Source organism: Saccopteryx leptura, chromosome 12 (genome assembly GCF_036850995.1).
Source record: "Saccopteryx leptura isolate mSacLep1 chromosome 12, mSacLep1_pri_phased_curated, whole genome shotgun sequence".
Lineage (NCBI taxonomy): Eukaryota > Metazoa > Chordata > Mammalia > Chiroptera > Emballonuridae > Saccopteryx > Saccopteryx leptura.
This window is the reverse complement of record NC_089514.1, coordinates 17,546,961-17,564,075: the sequence shown is the minus strand read 5'-3', so window position 1 is coordinate 17,564,075 and position 17,115 is coordinate 17,546,961. Positions and strand designations below refer to the sequence as shown.

At 44.6% G+C, this 17,115-nt stretch overlaps 1 protein-coding gene across 3 annotated transcripts in view; it reads right to left on the bottom strand.

Annotated features, from left to right (window-relative positions):
• The window catches only part of RAPGEF5 (Rap guanine nucleotide exchange factor 5), a 218,107-nt gene that overhangs the window by 18,183 nt on the left and 182,809 nt on the right, over nucleotides 1-17,115 (bottom strand). For all 3 annotated transcript variants that reach the window (XM_066354495.1, XM_066354496.1, XM_066354497.1), the window contains exons 17-21: nucleotides 16,011-16,160; nucleotides 11,997-12,094; nucleotides 8,544-8,666; nucleotides 6,696-6,874; nucleotides 1,648-1,738 (exon numbers count right to left, since the gene is read on the bottom strand). In XM_066354495.1, the coding sequence (XP_066210592.1) occupies nucleotides 1,648-1,738; nucleotides 6,696-6,874; nucleotides 8,544-8,666; nucleotides 11,997-12,094; nucleotides 16,011-16,160 (641 nt within the window). The remainder of the gene's footprint in view (nucleotides 1-1,647; nucleotides 1,739-6,695; nucleotides 6,875-8,543; nucleotides 8,667-11,996; nucleotides 12,095-16,010; nucleotides 16,161-17,115) is intronic.

Below are 17,115 nucleotides of genomic sequence, written 5' to 3'. Positions count from 1 at the left end.
TGCAAAGTTTGCTGACCTCTCTTCCAGTTCCTTCAAATCTTCTCCTCCCATATTGCCTATTTGAGATGGTGTGCTCACCTGTCACCAGGCCTGGAGCTCCTGTGGTCACCTGTGCTTGGGGTGCCCACCCCAATCCTCCAGCAACTCCCAACTTGGCCTCTAAGACCCTGCTCCTCAGAACTCCTCTTTGGAGTTTCTCAGCTCCCGTGAGGAAGGAACAAGCCTCTCTACGTGCTCCTCTTGGTCCGACTGGACGTGGGTCAAGACCTCCCTCACCAGGGCATACCCACCCTCGTCTGCCGGCCCGTTTCCTCTCCACCACGGTGAAGACGCAGTGCCCTGCCCAAAGTGGGCCGTCAATATGCTCATGAAATGCATGGTTGTTTGAATTTAATTTCTCCTTCCAATTTTTGTAAATCAAAGCTTCTTTTCCAGTTTTTTTTTTTTAATTCAAATTCCACTCCCCCCTAGCCCTTGCCATCCATCTCCTCTGGTCACTTGGGGCACCTGCTGTCCACCTCTTTCATCCTACGATGCGCACGCTTGGTCTTGTTTACTTATTCATTCCTTTCTTCTGAGCCTTTTGAAGGAGCCGTGACACCTGACCCACAGGCCACCCACCGCAGTGCATTGCGTCAGAGTGTCTACCGGACTCACAGAAAGTGAGTCCCGAAGTTGCCCAGAGACCCGTGCCGAGAGCTAGTGTAAGAAAAGAAAGAGTCGGCCTCTCAGCTTCTCTCTTGCAGGAGTCCGCACTGGGGACCGCGGACAGAATGGAGCAGTGAGTGGTGGGAGCCGTGGAGAGAGGCTCGGGAGAGCGAAGGGAACCACGACCAGGCTGGGCCAGGAGGGACAGGGCCTGGTGGTGAAGGAGAGGGGGGGAGGTAGAGAGATGGCACACGGAGGGAAGTGGCTGGCCAGTAGGAGAGAGAAGGAAGAAACCAGAATCCCACGGAAAGAAGGGGTGGGGCCATGGGAGAGGCAGAGGGCCCGACATCCATGTCTGGCTGTCAGTTCTTCCCACGCAGACCCTTCTGGTCCACGGTTGAGAACCTGTGTTAACTTCTGTGGGTCTCTCCATCTTCGAACCTAAACAGCCTTCCTCATATACACCAACAGAGACCGAGCCAAGACTTGGGAGGCCGGTAACTTACAGCATTTTGCAGGCCCTCTTTAAGCAAATGAATACAAAATTACTTTTTCAGATTTTACAAAGATGGACATCACTCAGGTGAACACATTGCCTGCCAGGGGGCCTTGCCAGAGAAAGGCCTAGAAGCTTAATTCGTTAGCATCTCAGCCAACAGACTTCTGGACATGTCATCATGCAAGTGAGCTTTTGAAAGGGTCACCATGGAACTGTAACCACGCCACCCCAGGAGCAGAGCTGCGAAAGACTAATTCTAGCTGGGAAACATTTTACAGTTCTCTCCTCTTTCATAGATTATACCATTTTGAAGACCACTTGATCAAAACAGTCAACTACCAACTTGACATATGTTTAGACATTTCCCCCCCTACTAGTACTTATTTAAACCATTTAAATCAATGTATGCATTGTAAACACAGGCTTTGTGCTGGACCGGTTCCCATTCAGTTTTATCTGTCCCTCCTACTCCCCTCTCCACAAGGACCCCCAAGGCTCACCTCCCAGGTCTGGGACAGCCGGCTGACAGAAGCAGTGTTGAGACCCATCACAATAGCAAAGAAAGAATTCAGGTTTCTCTGGGCTTTGCAGCTACGGCATAAAAGAAAGCAGAAGGCACTTTGAGGCAACATCCTTTTTCCAGATGATCACAAAAGATACAACTGAAAATACTCCCCTCGGCCACAGGGTTCAACCTCAAGGGCAGGACTGAACTCTGTCCTACAGCCTCCCTCCCACTCCCTTGAGGGCCCGGTGGGAGGGGTGCTGTGCCCTCAAACTGTTTGTAATAGAAATGAACTGATCCAAAGGCAGTAGCTCATCCTCACACCATCAGAAGAAGATCTGTGCTCTTGATACCCCCACACACACACTTCAAAAACTTCCTCCTTTTAAAAAAATCTATTTTGGATACCTTTACGCAGTCAGTGGAAAATTCTTTTTTTTTTTACAGAGACAGAGTCAGAGAGAGGGATAGATAGGGATAGACAGACAGGAACGAAGAGAAATGAGAAGCATCAATCATTAGTTTTTCGTTGTGACACCTTAGTTGTTCATTGATTGCTTTCTCATATGTGCCTTGACAGTGGGCCTTCAGCAGACCGAGTGACCCCTTGCTCAAGCCAGCGACCTTGGGTCCAAGCTCGTGAGCTTTGCTCAAACCAGATGAGCCTGTGCTCAAGCTGGCGACCTCGGGGTCTCGAACTGGGTCCTCCGCATCCCAGTCCGATGCTTCATCTACTGCGCCACCGCCTGGTCAGGCAGTCAGTGGAAAATTCTTAAATTCAACTTTCTTTACATATACCATCCTCTCATGATATTAGCTCTCTAGCCCTGTTCCTTTTGTTAGCAAGCTATTTTCTGAGATAAGACCCCCTCACCTCACAGCTCTAAGCTGCCCCTCCCATTATATTCAGACATACTGTACTTTCTTTGCTATCAAAAAAATGGCTACTATATTATGTACCTATTTAAAATATGGCATATATTATGGGAATACTGTCCCATATTTCTCATTTAAAGAGAAAAGGACATAAAATAATGCAAAATAAGGTCCCACTAAGTTCCATTTACTCTGCAAGGTTATCTGTTGTGCATAATGTCAACCATGCATCAATTGGTCAAAATTCCTCCAATTTCCAAAGCTACGGGTGTTTGGTATGGCAGAGGGATGTTGGCTTCCAGGTCAGCCAGAACAGCCTGTGAATTCTAGATCCTCCTTTATCTGGGATGCATTAGAACACAACTTCCCTGAGGCAAGTCTTTAAAATGAAGAAGTTACCCTCACTTGATAATTAAATATGAAAAAATATGAAAGTGCTTAGCAGTAAGCTGGGTGCATAAAAAATCATGTGTATTGATGTAGCTTCCGTCAGATGTCGTTTCTTCCCTGATATCTCCCCTCAGCGTCTCAGACGGAATCTGCATCTTGCTCTGTCAGTTATACACTGTGTTAAATTATACACTATGGATTCTTCACCATCTCCGTCAAAGGCTATGTAACATTTCATGAAAAGCTTATTTCATTATTTGTTTACTCATTGCCCTGTTGTTGACATTTATGTTCAAGCAGTACAATTCAGTTCAATACAAACTGCTACAGTGAGTAGCTCTGTGTATAAAACTTTTGACCATATTTATGATTTTGTTATTATCTTAAGATTCCCACTCATTCTATGATTGGTCAAAACCTGTCATGACTTGGAAAGTTTTTGATACATTAAAAACTTCTGTCTCCCAGAACTATTGTATGTCGATTGATTTCTGGTCGTACAATCTGCGTGCAAGAGTGTCTAGTTCTGAACCAGGAAAATGGTTTGGGCTGTTAAAGTCGTAGCAGACCCAGCCGGCTATACCCGGGCAGGTCCCGCTGAGCTGGCCTGCCCCAGCCAGCCGCGTGCACGGGATCCTGCCCGGGTCGTGCCAGGGACCACGCCTGGGAACGCTCGGGGGTTCCATTCCCATTAACGGGGGGCCTGGACAGGCACTGCTGCCTCCACACCTAGTGTCTGGAGCAGGGGTCTCAAACTCGCGGCCCACGGGCCGCATGCGGCCCGCTGAACAATTTTGTGCGGCCCGCAGACTAATCCACCAAGTTCAAAATATTTTGGATAAAATTAAGTAAGCCTAGGGGCCTACTTGTATTTTTCATTTCTCTAGCATCCTAGCTAGATATTAACTTAGTTAACAGCAGTTGTGATGAGAACTACAGTTTCTGGTCGTTTTGTGACACTGAGTAAACTGCATGTACAATTGTGCTTGTTGTACTGATTTTTTTTGTTTGTTTTCAACTGCAGTGAGAAAAGTGTTGCGTAACAGTTGCCTTTTGTAGACCTAGTGTGGCCCGCCGAACAGCTGTGATCTTGCTCTGAGGCCCACATGCTGAGTTGAGTTTGAGACCCCTGGTCTAGAGTGTCTGGGGTGAACTCAGTCCTGCGGGCCCCTCACGGCTGAGTCTCAGCACACGGTCTGTCCCTCGTGCTGTCTTCCTGTGCAGCTTTTGACCCTGCCTGTGGTTTGCTGGTAGGCATGAGGACCCGAAAGTCAGTCCAATTGGCCCCTTCATCTGGTTTCTGCCAACCTTCTCCTGGGTGCGCCCTGCTTGGCATATTCCATGAATAAACAAGCAAGATACTTCCTGGTCTGTGATTTAGAAATCCCCCCGTTTCTGAGCATCGTGCCTGTCTGAAGGCATCAGGACTATGACTCAGTTCCCTTGCACCATTTCTGTCTCAGCACACCCCGAAGGCTCACACCAGCCAGAACAGACCTGCATCAGCTCCATCTCTTGGTGACACGATCTGAGCACCGGGCTCTTGTGATCAGTGAGCACTGCCCCAGCCCTGTGCTAGACGCACCTCAGTCGGAGGCTCTCCCTGACCCCCTGGTCCTCCTGCCTTATCTCTGATGGAGACCCCACTGGTTCTGTCATTCTCCACTAGACAACGGGTTCCTGAAGGTTACATGACAGGTCTATTTCAGTTTCATATTCTGCCTATCTCCCAAATGCCTAGTATCCAGCAAGCCATTCAGACAGCATTTATTAGGGCTGAAAGCGAGACTTTTGGGGGAAATAGGCTTGCAGGGAAAACACTTCAGGATCATGGAAATTATTGTCTTCCCTTGGTTATTCCTACTACTGTGATTATAAAGAATTTAACTATGTTCCTATTGGCATTTTTATTCATGATAAGAAGGTTTATTCTTCTTTTTCCTTCAGCATCATTTATCTATGTGGAATCTTACATATAATCATCATCATTTTATCTTTTAGCTCCCAATAAGTAAGTTTCCTGGTCCAGATCTCTCAGTCATGCTTAAAATAAAAAATCACATGTAACTAACATCTAAATCTGTAAAAAAGGAAAAAGGAACTCATAGAGACATGATTTCTCTACAAGACAAATTGGTGCAGTACAAATATTGGATACCATTCCCGTCTGGAATCCTGTCACCAAGGTTCATTCATTCCGTGATAAGACCAGACTGTCTGACACTCAACATTCCAGTTTAGCAAACACTCCTTTGTCTGCGTGAGGGAACAAAATCCACTCTACCCACAGAGGTGGGGGATGAGAATGGTGAGAAGGAAGAGAAACATGAATATGCAAATAGAATGCCTGAGGCAGGGAAAACACTTCAGGATCATGGAAATTATTGTTTTCCCTGGGTTATTCCTACTACTGTGATTATAAAGAATTTAACTGTGTTTCTATTGGCATTCTAGTCCATGGGCTCAGGTTAGAGACCAGTACCGTAAATAATTCAAGATTCTGGAGAAGATCTGAACAGATTTCATTTCTCTGAGGACAGATATAATCATATACTGAGAACAGAGTGGTGTGGTGTCATTTTACTCCTTGGGACATTAATGTCCCATTTCTCCAAATAACGGGTGTTTATAAGAACATTTTTTTTTATCCAAAAGAGCCTCACTTTTAGGTATTTCACAGGCTATTATAAAAGGTACCAGCAAATTTTTTTTTTTTAAAAAGGAGCATTTAACATAAAAGAAATATTGATGCTTCTCTGTCTCTCCTTCCAGCCCAGTCCCACAAACAAGTCAGGTGCCTCCTTATCTCTTGTCTATGTAAACAAAACGGCCAGTTTCTGGGGTCTCCTCCCCCACGGTTCAGTCTGTGTGCAGTTTTCAGAGAAGCATCCCAGATAAAGTGCATCCCAGCAAGTTAATAAACTGTCATTCAACCACCATTTACCAAGTCACTGGTATTTACTAAATTCTGTACCAGGGACTCGGGTACAATGACTGATTAGAACGGGTCCCTGTCCTCTGGAGGCTAACATAGCCCAGAGAGCTATGGGTAAGTTCAATAAATACACTAAAGAAGTTTTTAAAAAGGAAAAAAAAAGTGGGTGTGGGAGGGGGGATCGGGTAGGGAGTAGTTGACCTTGCATTTGAAAATTAGTGATGTCTTCAGGAAGGAAGCAACATTTGACCTATGTCTTCAAGAGTGACAGCAACCTGCTGGGTAGAAGGAACCATTCCTCGCAGACGCGACAACACGTGCCCGTGCTCGGAGGATGGTGTGCAGGGGAAAGAGAAGGCCATTCGGAGTGGCTGCATGGGGTGCACCAAGAGGGCGAGTCTCAGAAGTCAGGAGGGCCTGGCCAGTGCAGGGCCTGCTGAGGCCTGAGTAAATTCACACCATGGGCTGCAAGGAGCCAAGGGCCCAGTTCTCAAATGGTTCTGACCCTCTCTTTCACCCTCCCCCATCTCCCCAGCCTTCTGCAGCTCACCGGCCACACTGTAATTCAGCCGCAGGATTGGGATATGTGTGCGCTGTCTGCTTATTAGTTCTAGAGCACAGAGCAGAGTGCTTCAGTCTGGCATTCTGACATTTACTTTAACATATAAACACTTCAAATGCAAAAACATAAATATTCATGAACAGACCCTTTCAATCATTTGGTCACTTAACTCAATATATTACATGTTTACATTAAACCCTTCTTATCATCGCAAGGGGTGGGGGGAGTAACCCTCACAAGGAGATGAGAGGAATCGTTCTCTCCAGCACGAGAAACTCACTGTGCGGCGACTTTGATGAACTTTTTCACCAGCTGCACGCGCTTGCCCAGCTGGCTGCAGAGCAGGATCTCTGTGGCCACCCACAGCTGGACCTCGTTGCATCTCTGCAGCAGGAGGCTGAGGTTCACCGTGTGCTCCCCACTCCCCTGTCTGCTGAACGTGAAATAGATCAGCTCTTGCTAAAAGAAAAGGTATTCATGCCAGTGTTTATTGTTAGTTAGCAACAAGTAAGGTTGATACAAAACTCAGTCCATTTTTAAGAGCTGTTTCTGGTAGCCACGCTCATATCATAATATGCTACAAGATTATAACAAATAGCACTAGATTAAAATTGAAACAACTTATCTTTAGTTCTAGAGATGCCTCATTAAATGATGTTCAGACTCCACACACACACACACACACACACACACACACACACACACGTGTATATATCTTAGACTGTAAGCATAATGCCTTTACATGAAAATCTAAGACATTTGATGTTTAGATCACAGGTTGAATCAGCTCCAAACTTCCTAAACTTATTACATGGGCAAGTTCAAGTGTAAACGAATAGACTATTACTAGTACTTGTTCAGATGCACATTAGATCCTCACAGGCAGATTCTCCAGACAAGAGTTCTCAGATTTTAGTGTGAATAACCCCCAAGCAGAGTTTCCGATTCAGTGCGCCTGTGCTAGGGCCAAAAAATGTCCATTTCGAACAAGTTTCCAGCAGGCTCTGACAATGGTGGGCTGGATACCCAATCTTGGAGAGCCATTGATTTGAGAGTATCAAATCTTAAACAGAAAGAGCAAGGTCCAAAATTTTAAAAAACGAATAAGACCAACAACTATTTACTAGACACAGATTGATCCCATGTAAAGCAATAGAAGAGGTTTGTTTCTACCTGGAGGTGCGTGTCAGAAGTAATTCTCCTTCTGCCATTGCATAATAAGCAGGGACAAATCCCATTCTATTAACAGCACCAGCATCACAAATCATTTAGTTTGAATGAGTTCACTACTTGCTCAAATTTAGATCCTCATGTTGAAAATTTAATGAGAAAAATATGAGGGCATTGAAAAGGCATTCCGAAATGAACGTGAGGCTCAAGGATGACGCTGGGCACCAGTTCCTTCTTCAGAAAGAAAGACTGTTTCATAATGAAAACGTTCACTAAGTGGCAAAGCAAATGCAACATATGGTTGCAGAGAGTGGTTACATTTTCTCTCTTCTGATTCCTGTGAGCCTTTCCAACTGGCTCAGTTTATTCACTAATGGTCAGTAGCATTTTGCCCATAATCTATTGTTTTATAAAAGTTGTAAGCTGTCCTCAAGGGAGAAGGTGATGGATGTAAAAATTTGAAATTTATCTTAAAATTTTCAAAAAAGTACTTGAAGTCTTGCTGAACAGTCTATATTTATAGAACGTTCTTAAGTAAAAGACTGTGTGTGGTGTAATTATAAATATTATTGTATTGAAAACTATTTAAACTTCACAGGAGAAATAAAAATATCAGTGTGAATGGCATCAAATGCAAAATGGCCCTTAGACTCTGTTAGAGCTTCATATATGTGTATTGTGTGTGTACATATACACATATATATAAAATTATGACATGCTTATACTACATTCTATGAACATATGATTGTACTAAGAGCTAATAAAGCATGACCATATATTTTAATTTTCCCAAGACAGAGTCAATCTTTCAAATATCTTTCTGGACCATGGTATTCTAGCATAACGATATCACCATATGATAGATCTTTGAAAAACCTAGCCACATGCATTTTCTTCAAAAAGAATTCACAGTTAAAAGAGCACTAGCTTTTGTTTGATCTTTCCACTCCTTCCTTACCTCATGAATTGAATTGAAGAGACTCCAATCAAAATTCATTAATTCCAGAGCGAGATCCCAAGTGTTCATCCCCAAAATCCTCATCGGCCTTTGCTGTGATTCCTCATTTTCTGCAAATGGGTTCTAAACCAACAGAAGCAAAAGAATCCTCAGTGACTCCCCATGTTTGGCGCCGAGCTGGCTGCCCACAGAACGGCATAGAGGCTCGGATTAGAGAAGCCATCTTGGCTGAGGGCACTTAGTCTTTTCCCGGGTCTGTTCACCTCTGGTGAGTTACAGGCAATTTAGGAAACAGCCTTGGAAGCAGCAGAATGTGATCAGTGAGTGAGCCGGCCCTGCCACCCGCACACGTGCGCGCACGGATCTGATTACAAAACTCCGCCGGGGCAGACCGCGGAATGAAAGCGCAAGCCCTGAATCCACCCGAGCTGCCGGTCAGAATTAATGTGCCGGCAGGGTTAGTACAAAACAAACAGAAGAAATGTCACGGTGCGCTTCAATAAAGACAGACACGGCTTCTACAGGAGAGATGCTTAGCAAGTCTCATCCCAGACACGCATTTACACATTGTTATTAAAACGCCTGTGGAAAGGGGGGGGAGGGAACAAATGTGAAATGAAAAAAATAAAAGGTACTTCGTTTTTACCCCTTGGTGAATAGTTATTTTAAGTATCAGTTGCTTTCCCTATATAAATAGGTATGTGTTTGGTGACAGCATTTCCTTAAAGTATGACATGAAGTTATTAAATGCCACCACAAAGTTAAAACCATGGTCACTGTTAAATGTATTACACCATTATTTGGCATGTTCTAAAAATATTTTCTATTTTTAAATTAACATATATAACTTCTCCTACTTGAGGGATTGGCCGTGAGTAGTTGATGATGTTGAAACAGTTGATGACTTAGAAAGAAAACAGAGTGGGACTTTGCAAACGAAGTGCCACAGCAGAGTGAAGGGGCTCGTTCCGATTCCAAGTAGTAATTAACCTGTTTCTAAACTGCAACATAAATTATTTGGATTTTAGAATGCTTACATTTATGAATAGTTTTTCTAATTAAAAACGAAATGCCCTGGCCGGTTGGCTCAGTGGTAGAGCGTTGGCCTGGCGTGCAGGAGTCCCGGATTCGATTCCCGACCAGGGCACACAGGAGAAGCACCCATCTACTTCTCCACCCCTCCTCCTCTCCTTCCTCTCTGTCTCTCTCTTCCCCTCCTCCAGCCAAGGCTCCATTGGAGCAAAGTTGGCCCGGGCGCTGAGGATGGCTCCATGGCTTCTGCCTCAGGTGCTAGAATGGCTCTGGTTGCAACAGAGCGACGCCCCAGATGGGCAGAGCATCGCCTCCTGGTGGGCATGCCGGATGGATCCCGGTCGGGCGCATGCAGGAGTCTGTCCGACTGCCTCCCTGTTTCCAACTTCAGAAAAATACAAAACCAACAAACAAACAAAAAACTAAAAAACCGAAATGGCAAAAGGCCTTCACAGAGCTTTTCTGCAGATTTCCATCATGCTCAGGGAAAGTCAGGGAACAAACTGTCCCCATGTCCCCAGAGTGGGAGCCAGAGTGGAGCTCAGTAAGGGCGGACAAGCGAACACTGCGGTGTTGAGGTGGGGACAAGCCAAGGTCTCCCAGGGATGGTCTCATGGGTACCGGATGGACACCACACTGCACCGCAGACTTTCAAAGGGAGAGCCACCAGTTGGGAAGTCACACCACCCTAGGTTCACTCACCAGTAAGTGAAAGGATATTTTCACATGGCTCTTCACCTCTCCCCCTTTCTCCCTAAATAAGGCCCTTAGCCTGGTGCTGCCCTCTGGTTATTTGTGGCTGTCCACCACCCTCTCCAAGAAACACTACAGGTATTTCCCCATCCCATTCATGCAAGGTCCTAGGTTCTGCTTTCCAAGAATATTATCATATTATCTGTAGTCCAATATAGTAAATGCTAGTGGGTTCATGTCAGTCTTTCCTTACCATGTCCCATTTCTTTTTTTTTTTTTTTTTTATCAAAGATTTTATTTATTCATTATAGAGAGGGGAGAGAGAGAGAGAAGGGGGGAGGAGCAGAAAGCATCAACTCCCATATGTGCCTTGACCAGGCAAGCCCAGGGTTTTGAACCGGCAACCTCAGCATTTCCAGGTTGACACTTTATCCACTGCACCACCACAGGTCAGGCACCATGTCCCATTTCAACTGAAATATTTTGGGAGACAAAATGCCTGAAGCTATGCGTCTAATGGAGAAGTTTCAGGTGGTGTACAAAGTTGGCAGGGGAAACATTCGCGGGTAGGGAGGTGTCTGGCTCAGCTCGGAACAGACTTTGTTGTGCCCATCTGTTCCATTAAGACATTGACCTGGGCCTGCCTTCTCTCATGCAGCTGGCCGTGAGCTCTGGGACTGCATGCCGGGGCACAGGGTGACAAATCTGTGTGGCACGAGGGAGGGGGCGGGAAGGTGATTGGAGGGCGGGTTCCCTCCATCATCCAGAGCCCAGAGCAGCTAGCTCCACAGTAGACTGTCCTCCTTCAGGGGGAGGGGCAGAGTGAAATCCACCCCGTTATTCACGCGGAGATGTTCTGTAGCACCCAGGGTGCCCTGTTTCACTGACGAGTGACATCACGTACAGACACAAGGCCAGTGACATTCAGAACTAGAAAGGGCCCATGTTAGACCAAAGGTTTCCCTCTTCTTTTCTCTCATCGCAGCCAAATGAAAGGAGTGGGCAAGTACACATGGACTGAGGTCCTACCACTGTCCTCTCCTTGGTTGTAGGAAGCTAGGGTAAGTTCCTCAGCCCCTCCAAACTTCACAGGGTTATCAGGAATGTTAAATGAGGCAATGTATGTCAACTACTCAGCACGTATGTGTCCGGTAGTAAGTATCAAAACTGACAGTAATTAATATTATGGTAGCTTGATACCCTATAGATAATTTTACATGAGAAAATTTTATTACAGGCATTTTCGGTTGACCCACAGAGTATTATATACAGTCCTGGATCACATATACAACAGGAGCCAGCTAGACTGATCCAGCTCCGTCCCGACTCCACGAAACAGACTAGGACCAGGAGTCCAGATGATAATGGTTTTTATGGGCGATGGCACCCACCAAACAGAAAGCAACCATAAAACTGAGTTTTTTCAGAAACAAAAAAACAAATCATCTACTTAGGTGGAATTAAGATGCCACTGGAGAGGGAGTCACTTCTCTCAAATCCCTTGTTTCAGGGGCTCAGAGAGAAGCAGGGTTTGGCTTAGGAAGGGTTTAGAATTCAAGTTGTGTGTCTTTGGTTTGCCAAAGCAGTGTTTCTTGACATGGGTATCGTTGACTGGAAGAGGAAATAGTTCAATGTATTTTTCTAACATTCATTATGAAACATACACAAGTATTTCTAGTCCGACATTTGGGGTCAGTATGTTTTCAGCACAAGGCAAAAGGTCCTCACCAAAGTATCAGCCAGGTTCTTCCGGTAGACATGTAGCCGACTAGATGCTTCCAGGGATTTGGAGATGGCCAAGTCATTTGGCTGAAGTTCATGCTTTTCTATATTTAAAAACCAACAAATAAAAAGAGTAATTCGAAACAGAAGAATAGCAGCGGGTATACAGGTATATGTAAAGAGTGAGACTTGCCAAAGAAAAAAATTTTATAGTAAATAGGACATAAAGTAGATTTAATTTTGTTTTGTATACTTTATACAACAACACCAGTGGGAGTGTAAACATTTCTGCTCATTCTCCACAAAGTGGAATCCTCTGATGATTGTTTTGGGGTAATATTTAGTCATTCTTTGGAGCACAGAACATTTTAGGGGAGAAAGTAAAATTCACTCATAATTCCATCTCTCTAAGATAACCATATGATGGTAATGCTGGTTAACATCTGGGTATATTTTTGTTCTGATCTTTACGTAAGAGTGCGGGTGTATGTATACATACAGTGGCAATTATTTATACATATGCATACATATTATGAATACATATATATGTATACATATGTGCAATTATTTCATACCTAGTTTTATATTCTGATTTTATTATAAGCCCTTAACCATTTGTCAGAATGATTTATATATGTCATGTCTAATTGGTTACATAACAGTCTATTATATTACAACTTACTCTTTCCACTTTTGTTGAACACTTAATGCTTCCCAATTTTTTGTCATATAAACTAGATGGTAAGATGTATGCTAAATACCAGCACAGGGCCTGGCACATAACAGGGACTTGATAAATGGGATTTATTATTATACAGCCATAATACACGTATTGCTGAAGTCAACATCCTTGTGCATAAATCTTCGGCTGCTTACAGGTGATTTTCTCAAGATAGATTCCCAGTAGTGGAATTACAGGGTCAAAGGGAATGAATATTTAAAAAAAATTTTTTTTATTCATATTGTCAAATTGCTTTCCAATTCTTACACTGACTAACACTGATCATTACTTTGGCTATTTTGCTGAAACCGAAAACAGATTCGTGGTTTGTTTCGTATTTCTTGACTACAAGTGAAGCTGAGAATTTTCACATATTCTTCTTCCATTTTATTTTCCTTATTGCAAATCGTTCTGATCTTCTGACCATTTTGCTACTATCACTGGAGCTCTGCTGTCCCACAGCAGAGAAATGTCCTCCTCCTGACTGTGAAACGCAGATGGGAATCAACTAAAGCAGTACTTGGGCCTATTCCTCTGTAATATGATCAGCTTCCCCTAGAGCAGCCCTTCAGATACTCAGCATGGTTCAGAAATGCGATATTCCACATCTTTTTCTACGTAACCTAATCAGTTAAAATGCCAAATTTTGTTTTGAACAGCTCTGCTTAATACAGAGTACACAAATGGTAATCTAATATATTCTGTATGGCCCAGCAAAATAAAGATCAATAGTTCTGTCATGTCAGGCTGTTGACATGTATATAGTAAATGGTCCCACACGGACGGGCTCTGAGGTCCTTCCACCTCCTCCCTCTTTGTTTGGCGACAATTCCTTGCAACACTCTGTGTGCCCATGTGTACCTGAAATCCAAATTTATGAGAGCCAGTCCACACTGGCTATGGAATAAAATTCCATGGCATGCTGACCAGTCATTTTTCCATGTGCTAAGAAATTTTTTCCTCCCTTATTTTCAGGTTTATCACTACACTGTAAGACTGAGGCTGATAAGCTGATAAAATTTTAAGCTCTGAATAACTGGGTAGGTTGCTGTTACTATATACATATACCTACCCTCAGCACAAAATAGCTAAAAACTTACTGAAAGCTATGACGATAATAGTTCCTCCAGTCTTTTCAGAGAAATCCACAAAACCTTGCAAACTGCCAAATTTAAGCTTTTTTGGGGACAAAAATAAAGTCACGGTAGACCTCCCTCATTGTCATTTCATTTTGCAGTAGTGTTTAAAACATTATTTATTGAAAATTATGTAATTAGGCCCTGGCCGGTTGGCTCAGTGGTAGAGCGTCGGCCTGGCGTGCAGAAGTTCTGGGTTCGATTCCCGGCCAGGGCACACAAGAGAAGCGCCCATCTGCTTCTCCACCCCTCCCCCTCTCCTTCCTCTCTGTCTCTCTCTTCCCCTCCCGCAGCCGAGGCTCCATTGGAGCAAAAGATGGCCCGGGTGCTGGGTATGGCTCCTTGGCCTCTGCCCCAGGCGCTAGAGTGGCTCTGGTTGCAACAGAGCGACGCCCCGGAGGGGCAGAGCATCGCCCCCTGGTGGGCGTGCCGGGTGGATCCCGGTCGGGCACATGCGGGAGTCTGTCTGACTGTCTCTCCCTGTTTCCAGCTTCAGAAAAATACAAAAAAAAGAAAATTATGTAATTAGTTCAAGGAATACATTGAGCCCCCCCCCCTCGTTCATAACTCATGATTGTTTGGAGGATATTAAGCTGCAGACAGAAAGGTTCTCCGCGGACAGAACTGATGGGAAATAGTGGCCCATTTCCTATCTGTGGGATAATTCCAGAGAGAAGCTGATATTTCTAGTGATGATTAGCAATGTCTATACACATTAAAACGCCACTGCCCACCCTGATGAATCCAACTTAACAGAGTGTAAAAATGGTATTTCACGGCCATCAAATGGATACTGAATAGTAAAAGAGCCACTCATTAATTTCCAGATTCTCCTGTGGCCCAGGGCCCTTTCTTGACCAGCACCTTCTGTCTGAATGGGGACCCGGTGATTCCTTTCTGTACGGCTGTCTTGAGAGCAAGTGTTGGTTTTGATGAAACTTAGTATTGTTTAAAATCACTGAATAATTCTGGTCACTTCAAATTAAATATACAGTTATCGTATCCATCTAGAACGTCTGAAATATTGTATTAAAAATTCAACCGCTCTCTGATTAAAATTCATATGATCCACATATTTCTTAAATTTTTACTTCTTTTTCTCTAGATAATGTTTTGACAGCAGGCACAGTTAGGGCCCTGCAGAGGGAGGAGACACCTGCATTTATTAGGCCTGGAGAGAAGGGCTGTATCTGTTTGTGTAAGTAGCTGACTAGCCCGTAGAACCATTTTACCTGGCTCTGAGTTACAAAGCAACAGGAGCAGTGCTCTGTCACACACTGCTCCGATGTCAAGTTAAATTCTGGTACCCTTCTCCTGACTCTCAAATGCTAACAAAAGGAAAACAGAAATGCACGCGGGTTATCTACCTACTCCCCCTCCCCCACCCACCCCATCGCTGGTTGATGAGTTCACATAAGTCCTCCCACTTTTCAACGACTGATGCTAAGGCACCATCCTTGTATTTTTCTCAGGGTTAATGAGATATTAAATAAAGACGGTAAGCCGAAAAGGAGGCCAGAGGACACTGAAATCTGACAGGCTCTGGTGAAAACGAGGGGTGTGTGCAGGTCGCAGAGATCAATAGTGTCAGCTTGTAATCTGTGTGATCTTATTCAAAACAGACAATAAGCCATTCTCTGAGGATAAATAAGGCCCAGCAGGAGAAAGAGCTATCACCAGGCCTTGCTCCCCACGTCCACCTGAAGGAACAGGCCTGTGAGCTCTGCGCTTATTGTACAGTTTGTATTTCCTTTGGTTGGGAGTCTTTTAGTATTAAATTGTCAGCCAGTGGTATGACTAGTTCAAGGCTGTCTTTCTTCTCTTCTTCTTAAAGTAATTTCAGCCTTTAGCAATTTTCCAAGTTAATTTAAATATGAAAATAGAAGGCTTATCTGGAGTACAAAATATGAAAAGCTTTCTACTCTATTTCAAAACATGGGCATGGCTCTCTCTTCCGTTCTATGGGAGGAAATTCAGTATCCATCAGGACTCAACTGTTGTCATGGAAACACCTCTGGTAGGCCACTTCTCATTGTTCCTGTGGTCATCCAGCTGTGGACCCAGAAGGGACGAGTTGCACGTTTACGCCATAAAAATGTCAACTCTCTCCGCTCAGAGAGGATCCCGTGAGAGATTAATATTCAAAGATAGAGAATAATTTACCCCCGGAGAACGTGACGGCCACCAGAGCCAGATCCTCCTCTGCATGTTGGATCTTTTCGGCCACAACTTTCAGGATCTCTTGGGCTGTACTGGAAACTCTGGCCTTCACGCTGACATAGGAGTGCTCTGTGATATACACGTGGCAAAAAACTGCACAAGACAGAAGCATGCTTAGTAAACAGAGGATGGTGGCTGCGAGGTACAAGTCTTTCTAAGTCAAGGCATGCACCCTCCACATCTCATTAGCATATTTACCTATTTATGTATGCACATGGCACCTGAGGGTATAAGCATACACACGGGTGCTTGCACACACACACACACACACACACACACACAAGAAACACAGATGTTAGAAGCTGATGAGCAGTCCTGAGTAGGACTTAGGCTTCTCACACTGTAATGGGAGACCCCAACTGTGTGCCCACGTTGGAGGTGGTCTGACACAACACAGTGGAGTCTGTGGAACAGACTACCTCTGAGTCCCTTCTCTGAGGGTTACTGAGTTCTCCCAAAAGCAGTATATTAAAATGTCTGACGCGTACATTTTTACTTCGCACCCCATTTCGGGACAGTCACAGTGGCCTAATCAAGAACACCACATTTCAGCCTGACCAGGTGGTGGCGCAGCGGAGATAGAGTGTGGGCCTGGGAAGCAGAGGACCCGGGTAAGAAGCCCCAAGGTCGCTGGCTTGAGTGACGGCTCACCCAGCTTGAGCGTGGGTTCGCTGGCTTGAGTGTGGGATCATGACCTTATGGTCGCTGGCTTGGCTGGGGCCCTGGTCAAGGCACATATGAAAAAGCAATCGATGAACAACTAAGGTGCCACAGTGAAGAACTGATGCTTCTCATCTCTCTACCTTCCCATTTGTCCTTACCTGTCCCTCTCTCTGTCTCTCTCGCTAAAAAAACAACAACAACCACATTTCATTATTATAATTCTCAGAAGTTTTCTAAAAATCTGTTATTTGCCATGGTTTTTGTGTTGAGCCTCTCGTTTTTTTTGTTTTTTTTTCATTTTTCTGAAGCTGGAAATAGGGAGAGACAGTCAGACAGACTCCCGCATGCGCCCGACCGGGATCCACCCGGCACGCCCACCATGGGG